General features: G+C 38.3%; 1 protein-coding gene and 1 long non-coding RNA gene across 3 annotated transcripts; one reads left to right on the top strand and one right to left on the bottom strand.

The window, feature by feature from the left end:
* Window positions 1–4,460: 4,460 nt before the first annotated feature.
* Window positions 4,461–7,737, bottom strand: LOC107266057. Of its 2 annotated transcripts, none has more exons than XR_001537331.2 (3): window positions 7,684–7,737; window positions 7,283–7,435; window positions 4,461–5,453 (listed from the first exon to the last, which is right to left on the bottom strand). It is a non-coding gene; the product is annotated as an uncharacterized LOC107266057 (long non-coding RNA). The 2 variants fall into 2 exon arrangements; XR_001537332.2 differs by having other exon boundaries at window positions 4,461–4,928; window positions 4,986–5,453; window positions 7,283–7,721.
* A 1,485-nt stretch (window positions 7,738–9,222) lies between these two features.
* Window positions 9,223–12,665, top strand: LOC107266058. Its single transcript, XM_025083350.1, has 4 exons — window positions 9,223–9,683; window positions 9,760–9,992; window positions 10,788–11,422; window positions 11,501–12,665. The coding sequence occupies exons 2-4, from the start codon at window positions 9,774–9,776 to the stop codon at window positions 12,087–12,089; spliced, it is 1,443 nt and encodes a 480-aa protein (XP_024939118.1). The 5' UTR covers window positions 9,223–9,683; window positions 9,760–9,773; the 3' UTR covers window positions 12,090–12,665.
* Window positions 12,666–13,394: the final 729 nt, after the last annotated feature.

The raw sequence follows: 13,394 nt of genomic DNA on the forward strand, positions 1-13,394 counted from the left end.
CGTGGCAACGTCACATGTGTAGTGAACCACGAGTTACCAAAGACAAATGTTTATTAAGAAAATTATTTCTTTCTTTGAATCATATGAGTGATTCATCAACTGTATTATTGTTAATGTTAATGAAATAGTTATATATTTTTTACTTTCTCTATCTTCTGTGAGTTGGTTTTTTGTTCACTTTGAGATTTTATAACAGGTTTTTATTTAAAATAATAAATATTCAATATACGAAAACCATTGGGTATGATTTTATAATCCAAATATAATAAGATTCTGCATTTCTTTAATTTATCATCGATGACATCAAATTATTTTATACATTCGCGCGCGTTCTACTTCTGAATAAATCCACGGTAGAATGAGAGAAGGTATGATCTGACGCATCTACGTCGTAAATTTATAATTATGGTTACCTATATTTAAATTATATGAATAATTAAATTAATTAATTATGCACCGCAAGTCCTTTCCTATTACAACTAAATATAGCATGTTTCATTAAAAAATGATACTCTATGTCGATGCACAGATAAATAATGAATTTAATAAAAATAAATAATGAATTGTTACAGAATGCAAATCTCACCACGCACCTCACATACGATCAGGATCAGGTTATGAGGGGTTATGGGATGGGACATATACCACAATATAAACATAGAACACTGAAAAATGGCGGAATCTTCGGGCTGCGCAGAAGTGGTCGAAAATGTGTCCATGAACTGAACATACCTTGTCTCATTCTATCGTGGACAAATTGTATTGTTGTCGCCTCATTCACCGCAGTTTACTCGTACAACGAAATTTTGAAGAATTTTTCGTTTTAACTATTGGAAACTATCTTACAAACTAAAAGGTAAACAATTTTTAAATGTTTTACGTGCATTCTGCTTATATGAATTCATGACATATTTTTATTTTTTATCAATGTCTTACTGTTACGTCCGACGCAACGCAACCCCATTGCCCCCCCCCCCCCCCCCCGCCCCCCCCCCAAATGATCACAAAACAAAGAACGAAAAGGAAGTAACTTCCCAAATTATGCTTTCAGTTCATTTTTCAATTGCCTCAATTTTCAACGTACAATTTTAATATTGCATGGGATACGGTGATATTCCGAATTAGATATGTTACGTCCGACGCAACGCAACCCCATTGCCCCCCCCCCTCCCTTCAGCACCCCCTCAGAACCCCACTAGAAACGGTCAAAGACCACGATAGATGTAACCGATCCTCAGCGAACATGCGTTAATTATTGTAAATCGTAGTTTACCTATATATATATATATAATTAATACTTAGGGGATATCATCATATTATATTATACTGTACACGACATCTCATACTCTCACACATTTCCAGAAATTACACCAACATAGGTTGCAGGTGGATGAGCAGGAAGAAAGAGAGATCACGGCAAACAAAGAATAATAACGGCACGGGCAGCAATGCTGAACAGGATACCTAGAATTGAGGTGCCTAAAGAGCATTTTACTATAGCACCGCGAATACCGCGCACAGCAGAACTCCTACCCGTCACCTTCGCATTCACCTCACCAGCAAGATAATCCTGACAATGCACTAATCCAACGAAGAATCCGCGATCGAAGGCCTGCAATGAGAGATCGATCGAACGACAGGGTTCAATTGCCCCGATGATGCCGCAATACGTATCCAAATTCCAAGATATTTCCTAACGTTGCATTCAATCCCCTCCAAACTCAAAACCTTTCTTACGAACTCTAATACAAATCATCCTCAGTTACTAATCAATCCTCCGGTAGAGCAGTATTCCTTTTTGAGTCTTGAGCCGATTGTTCGCGCCAGTTAAGTGTTCTCCCCGAAATTCCCTGACATTGCATACAGTCCCCTCCAAACTCAAAATCTTCCTTACGAACTCCAATACCGATCATCGTCAGTTATTGATCAATCCTCCGGTAGAGCATTATCCCTTTTTGAGTCTTGAGCCGATTGTCCGCGCCAGTTAAGTGTTGTGCTGATCAAATACCTTAGGGCTTATTTTGATCTAGCTTGCCTTAGGACCCAAGCGAAAAGTGTATCACTTCAGTGCCGAGCGTCCACGCGAAAATAACTCATTTCCTGGCATTTCAATAAGCATTTGTCTAGGCGAGTGTCCACCTTAGGGCCGGACCAAGAATTTCCCGTTCAACCAAATCTACTTCACTATCGTCGAGAACCGAGCGCCGTCTCTCTCTCTTCCTCTGCTCATCCACCGGTAAGTAACTCACATTCCTACACCTTTATATATATATCTATCTATCTTTGTAACCCATACTACACAAGTTGACGATCACACATCCATTGTATTAGAATTTCGCTATGTTAGTAGATTAACACACTCTCTCCTACATCTTACTGTAACGTTTATACATATACAGGGTGTTCGTTATGAGACGCACTGTAGTAACATCGTTGAATTCCTTGTCAAATTCCAAAGAATACGTGTATTTTCGTTTTTTATTTCATATATCAAAATTTCGAGATAATCAAGGTTGAAGTTGCAGTAATGCGACCAATCAAAACGTGTTTAAACGGAGCGTAGATTACGTCGCGAGTCAGCCCGCAAGACCTGCTTACACTAGGCCAATAACACTAAGAGTATCGTCGTAGTATCCCTGTTTATCTGCATGTAATTGAGTAAGATACAAGAGACGATAATCTTAGTGTTATTGGCCTCCTGTAAGCAGGCCTTGCGGGCTGGCTCGCGACGTCATCTACGCTCCGTTTAAACGCGTTCTGATTGGTCGCATTACTGCAACTTCAACCTTGATTATCTCGAAATTGTTTAAACGGAGCGTAGATTACGTCGCGAGTCAGCCCGCAAGACCTGCTTACACTAGGCCAATAACACTACACTTGTACTCTCGTTTATCATTTTATTATATTGAGTCAAACTATACTTTCTTCTCTTGATTTCGAGACCTGAACCTATTAGCTCATAAATCCAGATAAACCCCCTTATCAGTAGCTTCAACCAAACTCCCGTAGAAGGAGTGAGTTTTCCAAATCAATATATTTAGTACCTCTCTGTGATCCTCATCTTAACCATCGACCAAGTGACATAAACGCAAATAGGCGTGCTTTAGCACCTTAAAGTGGCAAGAACCCAATACCTTTTACGTGATCTTTGATCTCAACACCTATGCTAGCTCCCTGATGCTCCCGCATACGGTCGCTCACGCATAGGACGTAACAAGTAAACCGAGAGGGTCGAAAATTTTCGTTTACGTGATCCTTTTACGTGAATAGAAAGAATACCTTTTACGTGATCTTTGATCTCAACACCTATGCTAGCTCCCTGATGCTCCCGCATACGGTCGCTCACGCATAGGACGTAACATTACAACTCGTTTAGATACAAAAAAATGAAATGTGTCTGCAGTATACCTAATACATACGGAATCCATGTAAAAACAGTACATTTTGACAGTTTTTCTCGTTTTAAAGAATTAGGCATACAATTTTTGAAAAAATTGAACGAAAATTGTTTTACACGTCAATTACTGTCAACTCTGAAAAGACATGTGAGTTTTTATTGTCATTGGTGGGGATTCAAAGCTGAAACCCTGTGGATTACTATTTTCCGCTGCGTGGTTTATTTCCGTGGATTACTTTATCCTACTCGGCTATTCACATTTTAGAAAATATATTATTTGATTCTTTATTTGAGTTAAAAAGAGAATAAACACGTCATGACTGTATATATTTATATGACTGCGACTGAAATAATACAAATATAGAAATAGGTTTAGTTATTTTATACGGAAATTGGATTTTTTGGTTACGACATGTTTATAAAATTTCCGTGGATTCTCGTAATGCTGATGAATGTATAAAACACATATAGCATATATTGTGCTTTGTCACATTTATTGGGTTAGCATGCAAGTAATGAGACACTCTAGAAAACTCTACGCATGTCCTTTTTTAAATTAATTCTTTTTGACCATATTTTATTGTATATACCCACAGAGCGGAAGTATCTAGAATGTTTTATAATATACTAGAATATGGTCAAAAACAATTAATTTAAAAAAGGACATGTGTCGAATTTTCTAGAGTGTGTCATTACTTTCATGCCAACCCAATACAATATTTTACAAGTGTCAATTAATGATTGAAATAAACAAAATATTTTTTTAATAACAATTTGTTAACAACTACCAATTATAAACTATAATAATTACTGATAAATGGTCATTAGTACATAGTTAATGAATAACAATTGAACAATGTACTTCAAGACTCTGTATCCACTACGCACTGTACTTTTTGTGTGAATACAACATCGCATAATTGGTCATCGATAGATGATTAACAATTGTTGATCAATAATAATTAGTTAATCAATAATTGTTAATCTTTAATTAGTTAAACAAAAAAATTAATAACTATTGATGGATATTGAGAAGTGAAGAAGGCAAGTAGAGTCAATTGTTGGCTTCTTGATTTTTCAATAAACAATTTTAAAATAGTGAAACATCTAAACAAAGTACACTATATACTAAACATTATATATCTGCATTGCATTTTTTGAGGAGTCAGCGGTGCACAGATGGATTAAATGAATTTTCGAGGACAATATTAAACAAATTTTAACATTTTAATAAACAGTTAGATAATTGTATAACAAACGAATAGTTAATAAATTTTGCCGGTTGCATATTCACAATGAATTAACAATTGTTAATAGATTATAAGTTACCTGGGGCAGCAGGTGTGTACCCCCCGGAATCTATCCGCGACTTCCCGAACAAGACAGCGTTGATTTTTAATATTTAAGTCTACAATTTTTTAGGGTTCTGAGTTTAGTAAGGCCCTAGTTTGGAATCTCTGATTTAGAATTCCCGATAAATCCTCAGCAGGACCTCAGTGAAGAATCATTACCGTGGATGGCGCGATTGAGCCTAAAATGTTATTAGGTAAGTCTTCATGGATTGTAATATGGCCCTTATCTGATATACCTGCTGTGAAATCCCTGCCAAAATGTAACAGGGGTTTACTATGCTATAAGGGGAATGCCCGATTAAATTTCTGCTCGGGCTCTTGACCCATCCGCGGCATCATATGCACTACCCCTGAGTAATCCTTTTACTCCGCGTAAAAGTTGCTAACCGGACAATTTTTGGCCCTGCACATGCGTTACTCTATATTCAGTTAGTCTCATTCGTGCATTAAGTTAACAGAATTCTACGTGTACTAGTAAGGTAGAATGATCGATTATCGATCGTCAATCAGGTCCATAACTAAGGAAATAGACAACACACAGTAATTAGACAGACTGGCTTACCACCGATTATTCGATTACGTATGTCGTCGGGACGTGTGTTCATTTGATTAGAAGTATTATTCCCGTTGCCATTACCGTTGGTCATGGTTGTCATGGCAAGAGACATTCCTATTGGATTGATGCGAGCCTCAAATCCCGCCACCTGAAACAACAAAACAAAATATATGTATATTATTGAAAAATTATATTTATCACGGATTTGTTATACATGCTCGATTCGTATACAACAAACGCTCGAGTGACCTTCAATCCACTGCACATTTCGTATGCGTGATGTTACGATTAGAAAGTTAGAGAGATTAGCAAATTTAATTAAGAGGAAAACAACGTAAAACTTTACTTTTCAATTATGCTATTCTTTGTAATACCTTTAAAATCCACCTTTACAGATTCAAGTCTCGCAGATCTCGCCTTGTAAGGTATGTTTCTAAAGTCGGATGTATGCATAGATACATAGTACATGTACATACATGTACACTGTCACAAATTTCTGTTTGAACCTTAATAAAATGTACAGTGAATAAATTTCGATAATTAACTGAAAGATAAAATTGGAAAATTACCGTGCTCAAATATATTAAATTTTGTTAGGTTATTCACATCGGTGTCAAATATATAAACAATATTTTATTGAATTTTTATTGTTACTCACTATACCATTAATAAAAAAGATGCGATTTTCGTTAAATAGAAATGTTTTGACAATTGGAAAAAATGTATTTTTCAATTTACTACGCAATCGAAATGTTCACGAAAAAACACGACCATAATCTCGACTTAATTTTTAATATAAGTTCAAAAATTAATTTTGTAGTCAATCGCGTTTTTGTTTCTGTTCATAAATTGTCACCGTCTATGGAAACGAGTAGAAAATATTAAGATGTCAACTTTTTTTCGTTACACGATGTCTGAAGAATACTTCGTGAAGTCGATGACATTTTTCAAAACTTCTCCGATACTTATTATTATTAATTTTTAATTGCATATTGAATGAATTGTAAATTTCTATAGACGACTTAAAAATTTAATATTCATTTTTTACACATACCTTAAATTTAAAAAACATGAAAAAGGTTCTTCAATTCTGACGTGAAATTATCAAAGACGAATTTGTTAATATTTATTTCAGTTACATCAAAGTGGTCAAAAGGTTATGAATTGCTCTTATAGTTACAAATAATATAATTTTAATACACAGATCTCGAAAATTCCAATACTCAAAATATTAACTTCGTAGTAAGTATCATAAATCTGATAACAGCATTGAAAATAATTTTCAATAGTTTCTTGTAGGTATCAAAGACACCTTTGTTAACTTGCAATGGAATTATATAAAAAATGTAAAAAAAAAGTTTATGGATTACTTTTAGCCTTATAAAGCACATTATTTTAATAAATGTGTCTGTTAATTTTCAATCTAATCTACGTCAATTTCAATATACAGACAATAAATTAAAGACTAAATTAGTGCTTCCGATGTAAGGTACATGAAGTATAATTTGATATACCTAGTTTGTACATTTTATATAACTTTATATATTGAACATGTTGTACATTTCATAATATTTTTAACAGTGTTGGTTAAGAGTTAGGCGTGATATTTATCTTCACTTAAAAAGACCTTGTGTTATGCATGCTCTTCCGAAGTTAAACGATTATTAAATAGGTAATTACATATTGTAAAAGCTAAGGCATAGTGACTAACGCCAATGTGCATTGAATCTTGAATAAAAATTAACTGTAAAATATCCTTCGATAATTCACATTCGCAGTTGGCAGGAAAATTCGATCGAATCGTATATCATTAACAGTGTCTCGTAATGGAAACACATGCGTTTATTGAAACTTGTCGAAATTCGAGTCACTTGCATCTAAAGTATATGTAATTATTGTACAATAAGTTGAAGATTAACAATAAGTGCTAAAATGTGCGTAACATATTTTCATATAAATAGATTAGTAACACATTACCTTGAATGACGTGCGTTGCGCACGGCAGTAACACGAAGAGTATCGGTGCCGCGACGCCGCGAACGACTACACCTAACTTAAGGTTCTACCACACAGAAGTGGCTCAACGCCACGACGATTTACGGCGCCCCAGGATACTACTCGGAATATTACCTGCGTGGATTGAACGCAATTGATAGAAAGTACTCATACGAAAGAAGGGTAGAGAATAAACTGATAGAAGTGGATTAAATTTAGGTGCTGCCCCAAGCCATAATTATAGCCAGTAAAAATACTTAAGAACTGAAATATAGTAAAATAAACTATCGGACTTGTCTCAATTTTAATTGATTAGATTTATACCAAGGATCTAGTGTCTTATAATTGATAGAAAACATGTTGAAAGAAATAATACTGAATACTTCATATATTCTGTTTCTGTTGATTGCATATCTCAGAGTTGTGAATATTTCACGTGGGAAGTGCGAACTGAATAGTATCTGGAAGTGACTGTTACTCGAATCGATCTCTGGTCCTAGTAATAGCACACTACTAACGTAATCCAACAGTGACAATCAAGCGGCCAATCATCCAACCGATACAGGACAGGAGTATTCTCATTGTTCATTGTCACTTTGAATTTTTCATTTGGCATTTGTTTACCGATCCGCTACTTATTGTTATTATTTCATTTTCACAGGCTAACGGTAATTTTATTTATTCGTTCGTTTGAATATTTATTAATTTTTCCGTTTTTTCATTAATTCAAATATCGATCGATTCTCCATCAAAGGTAATGATGTGATCAGCTGTTTTACCTTGTACCGCACGGTTAAGTCACCGACTGTCGGTAGGCAGAGATAGTAGACTGTGACTGCCATATCGAAGGTCGATATTCTTACCAATTTCAGGTACAAAAAAAAGCTGTAGAAGAATGTCACTCATTGTCGATAGGTAAACACAGAATTTAGCCCCTTGATAATTGACACGAGTTTATCGACAATAATCAATCGTTCTTTCCTCGTAGAAAATAATAAATATGTTTAACGATACTGCTTCTAAGAAGTGTTAATAAATTGTCAGGTCAAATGGTGTAAGCGCAAAGCATGGCACCCTTGTTTTATCAAGAGATTGAAAATTAAAAAATTAACGATTTAGCGTCATCAGTAACTGTTGTATTGGAACTAAACTTCCTTTAAGGATACCTAACAGAGTAGTCCAAGTTATATCGAAATTATAATCTCGTTGGCATCGCAAATTGACCACCTTGATTAGTACATATGGTCGACGTTCCATCCTATTGACTTCTAATAATATATCGTACCTGCAACCAAGCAACAATACCCATCAACAAACCATTATGACATAACGGTGTGGCTTTCGTACGGCGAATCGTCAAATTACTGGATTGATCGATACTGACCCGTGCTCCGACCTGGCTGGTTGTTTGGCAGGCACCAGCCAGTTTTGCAGACTCGCTTCCTCGTAATAATCGAGTAAAAAATGGAAAAGCAAAATGGTGGCCCTAGGCCGTCTATGTCCCGCCCTCTTGTTCGAAGGGGCTGCCCACGGTGGATTGTCCAGGGTCGAATCAACGCAGAGAGAGCCCCGTACCGTGAGTAAAGCCAGAGAAAGTTGTTGCATGGCGGACAGGGTGCTGTTTCATTTCGATCTTGAACAAAAATAGGTGGGTTTTTGTCTTCGATGGGAGGATGCAAAAGTCACGAAGTCTCCCAAACAGAACGTGTCTTCTGTATACAATGTATGGAGTTGGTCAGAGCTACGTAAGTTGCGTTGGCTGCTTGTCGTTTTCAGAGGTGGTCGCAGCCATTGTAAACGCCCAGCTCGAGCAACCGGCGAATCAGCGGCTGAAGGATGTTCTCGCACTCTGATCGACTCGGAGAAACATGAGGAAAAGAGAGATGCTGGCGCAACGCAAACGCACCGCTGATATCGATACAGTGACTCGCATGAGAGACCCCCGCGAACACTCCTCCTAAGGGAGGCTAAACACTTCCATTGCTGCTCAAGCCCATTTTCATTATCATTCTTAGCCGAATCCTTATTTATCTCATCACTCTCGTTCTTCCTTTCCTTTTATCTCTGAAGCATACCTCCTTCCGTGTGTTCCTCACACTTGGGTCGTGCTCGATCCCACATCCTGTGTCGTTCCATTCATCGGTCAATGATAGGCTCCATCTATTCTCTTGGTGATTCAAATGCGTGTAGAGGTAGCGAGAGATCTCTTGCGCGCTGCAGATTGCTCGTGTGTTGGATGTGCGTGCTGTGCATACTGTGTGTTTAAGTTCTTGGTGATAGTTGTGAAATTTCTGAAAGAGAGTCATGATTATTGAAATCAAGCAATTTGGAGGATTTTTGGGAAGAAACTCAGAGCGATCAGGGTGATAACCGAGTCTTACAGGTTAGAAGACCTGTAAGGAGTTGTTTTCCTGCAGCCCTCGGAGTGCAGGAACCAGTTGAAACGGTTCAGATTTCAGAATTGGCAGGAAGAATGCCAAGACCGTCACGCGAATCCTATGGCGAGCAAAAGCCTCCCTACTCGTATATATCTCTAACAGCGATGGCGATCTGGTCATCAAGAGAGAAGATGCTGCCCCTTGCTGAGATCTACCGTTTTATTGCCGACCGTTTTCCCTATTACCGTCGAGACATGCGTCGATGGCAGAATTCTCTACGGCACAATCTTTCCTTCAACGATTGCTTTATAAAGGTATGTTGAGTTAATACCCTTCGTTACCATTACTAATGGTATTCGGTAGTTGCCTTCTGACTCTGTTGGTACCTGTACCCTTAAAATGTGTCCGATACCTTTTGTCTGCTTCGGAATAGGTGCCTAAGCCGTGAAACTGTCAAACGTTGCCAGCTGCGAGCTAGCCAAAAATGATTACTAGTAGAGAGTAAGGGGGCAGGGGAGAGTATCGTCGTCTATGTATGTGTGTGTATATTATAGTTGGCGTAGCTTCTCATCACCGACCAAGCGTAACCGTCCATTAGATCCGATCTGAACGGACGGTAACGAGCAGGCCACCCCATAGAAAACACATCACCTAACCCCAACGTTGATACGCTGATATTCTTCCACTTTTTATTTTACATCTCCTACGATATACGGAAAGTCTTGATCGATTACACATTCATGGTACTGAATATTATATTCTGCATGAATAAATCGAAATATGACTATTCGAAAGGGGTTAAGTAGGATAATGTAAATATAATAATATAAGAGAATACAATGGAGTAGGACGGATTTATGGAGTAGCATACTCTTCGGAGTAGCGTGATAAACGCCTGCGAAATCAAGTTATCATTTCAATAAAGACAACTTTCATCCTACCGCTTATCGGTTTGCCGAACACGCAAACAATTAATTAGTGATTCGTGAATATTCAAAATAATTTATGCCATTCAAGTTTGGGTAAAATTTTGAGCCACTGGAGCGATGGATACAGCCTATTGCTATTTAGCATAGTTACGGATTTGATGAAAGTGTCGCGTGTTCCAGGTACCAAGAGGACCGCACACACCTGGAAAGGGCGCCTACTGGGCTTTGCACCCAGCAGCTCTCTCCATGTTCGAGAACGGATCTTTCTTGCGGCGTAGAAAACGTTTCAAGCTTCCCAAAGCTGCAAAAAAGGAGAGTCAAATCGTAGCAGAAACTGCAGCAAGACTCGCAGCCAGTCATACAAACGAAATTTCTTTCGCTGACAATCAGCCAGTTAGTGCTTATTATCAGCAAGACTGCTACCATCACCACCATCATCATCATCACCATTATCAGAGTGTTACTTTAACGCAACGGCAGCTTGATTTTTTCAATGCCACTTCGAGTTTTGTTGGTGCATCACCACCATTGCTATCGCAAAAAGATCAACACGTTCTTTCGGGGCTATCCGCGGTTTTGCCTTCTCCACAGAGACTGAATTCCGATAATTTTGTTCCTTTCGACGCCAAAGAGGATTTATTCGGAGCATCTGCGGTAGGCAGTTTTGAGTCTCCAGAATTGTCAGAAAATCAAAGATACATTGGAACCACGAAGTTGCATCCAAAGAGATCGAAGCCTCTGACTTTCGCACACAAATCATTCAGCATTGAAAGCATAATCGATACCGATGATTCTAATTCTAAAACTTCTACCAGGTAATCATTAAATATTTTTATAAATTAAGAGAAATCATGAAAATACGCGAAATTTCTATGATGTTAACATTATTTCAGAAATGAGACCGTCACAGCCTCTAACTCCTGCAGCCCTCGTGAGTCAAATCTAAATTCGATTAACTTACTGGGGGCATGGTGCGCAGAAGCATCAGGAAGAGATAGTTTCAGGTCTCTATACACTCCAAATATTGGATGTCCTATTGCCATATCACATCCTGGATTACATTTGCACCAAGCTGCAGCTGTTTACGCAACTGCTCTAGCCACGGCAAATCTTTTTGTGAGCCGTCCTCATTTTCAACAGTCCGCGACTAAATTACTCGAATTTTCGATGGAAGATAGCTGTCCTGCTCCATCAAGCTGCCATTCTAGTCCGCTCTACGGACTTTACAGCTCAGGATTTCCAGGCGCGCTACGTCCCGGACCTGGAAATTCTTTCTGCACAACCGAGAAAACCGTGCCACCATTTCTGCCCGTGGCAGCATTGAAACTCCCTGCGACACTAACACCATCACACAACATCTCTACGATGCTGATAAATTCAGCTCCGGATGTTCCTGATGCGTCGTCACCAGCATCGTCCTCGTCATCATCGTCCTCCTCCTGCTTTGGTTCGGGTCAATGCAATGATCTAACATCGGTGTAACATATTTTGTTAGACAACTGTAGAAAGCTTCGAGCCGCTAGAAGGGATCGCAACAAACTTAGAAGCAGCGCGATATCAATTATCGTTAGCAGTTAAACCGCGCGGTGCGGCTCGTAAAGTGCACCTTAATAGCGATGCGTTCTCTCCGCGAGCGTGCGACTCTGTAAATGCATTTTTACGATCGCATCGTAATGCGCGAACGAGAGTCTGTCGACCAATAGCAATGGAATCTGGATATTCGCAGGCCAACGAGAGCGTTCGTTCCCTCGTAAATGCGCAAATTATCGGACTGAAAGAAAAGGACTGGCTAGGTCACGGCGGGATCGCGTAAATTGCATAAATCCTGTACGCATTCTACTTGTCTATAGATTTTTCTTTCCTAACTAAAGCCTGGTGATTACCGTCTCGAGAATTTTGTTCTGTGAAACCACAGCCCTTTTCATTCCTCTATAGCTCATTCCACTCTTCTATTATTCATATTAGACTTACTTTTTAATGTATATACTCTTCTCTATGCATATGTATAAATACACGTCCATGGTGTATTCCGTTGTAAATAAAATTATTACAATGAAATAACGTTGTCTTTCCTTTTGTTTTTATAAGATATGGTTATACACGTCTTATATTATCATGAAATAAAGAATTCGATTTCCAGTCCTAAAAGAGAGCACTTATCGTCCGGCCAAGAGAAAAGTGAAAAATGCGTCGAAAGAAAAATTTAAAAAAGGGAAGAGTATGGAACACGCCCTTTCTTTGGTTCCAAATATTTCAAGCGTCTCAGCGATACTTTTTGTCATGTAGAATTCCGAGTGAGCAAGCTCTCCCCAGTTGTCGAGCAAATTAATCGAGCGAAAGGACGATAAAAACTTGAGACCTGAAAGTTAGACTCCCAGGATAGGGACAGTGTGACGAAAGAGGAGAAGAGAGAATAAGAGACGTAAAGAGGGGAGGAGACATAATATTAAATTATTCACAGCCAGTTACCAGCTCGTCAGAGGGGCCCGCCTCCTCACAGTTTTTGCCCGTGCCTACCTGACCATCGTTCTTCGTGTTCGTTTCTTCTCTTACAAACTTGGGGAAACGTCCTGGCCCACTTGACCGTATTATTTTAAATAATTCACTATCACAGTGATATGTAGATTGACAATCTCCGTTTTGAATAATTGGAATAACATTTTACAGGTCAAAGTATTGATCCCGAGTGAACTGCTGCTTTGAAAGCTTTTGTGTGAACGACTATTAACAAAAGCATTAGCAACAATATGAAAAGCAGAGGCAGTATGTCTTTCAATAGTAGTAGTA

This window comes from Cephus cinctus, unplaced genomic scaffold (genome assembly GCF_000341935.2).
Source record: "Cephus cinctus unplaced genomic scaffold, Ccin1 Ccin1_scaffold0282, whole genome shotgun sequence".
NCBI classification, from domain to species: domain Eukaryota; kingdom Metazoa; phylum Arthropoda; class Insecta; order Hymenoptera; family Cephidae; genus Cephus; species Cephus cinctus.

What these genes read in the sequence shown, in the direction of transcription:
- LOC107266058 (XM_025083350.1), top strand. Translation starts at nt 9,774, where the DNA reads ATGCCAAGACCGTCACGCGAATCCTATGGCGAGCAAAAGCCTCCCTAC. An exon ending in TCAACGATTGCTTTATAAAG is followed by an intron (nt 9,993 to 10,787) that starts GTATGTTGAGTT and finishes CGCGTGTTCCAG; the next exon opens with GTACCAAGAGGACCGCACAC. An exon ending in AATTCTAAAACTTCTACCAG is followed by an intron (nt 11,423 to 11,500) that starts GTAATCATTAAA and finishes ACATTATTTCAG; the next exon opens with AAATGAGACCGTCACAGCCT.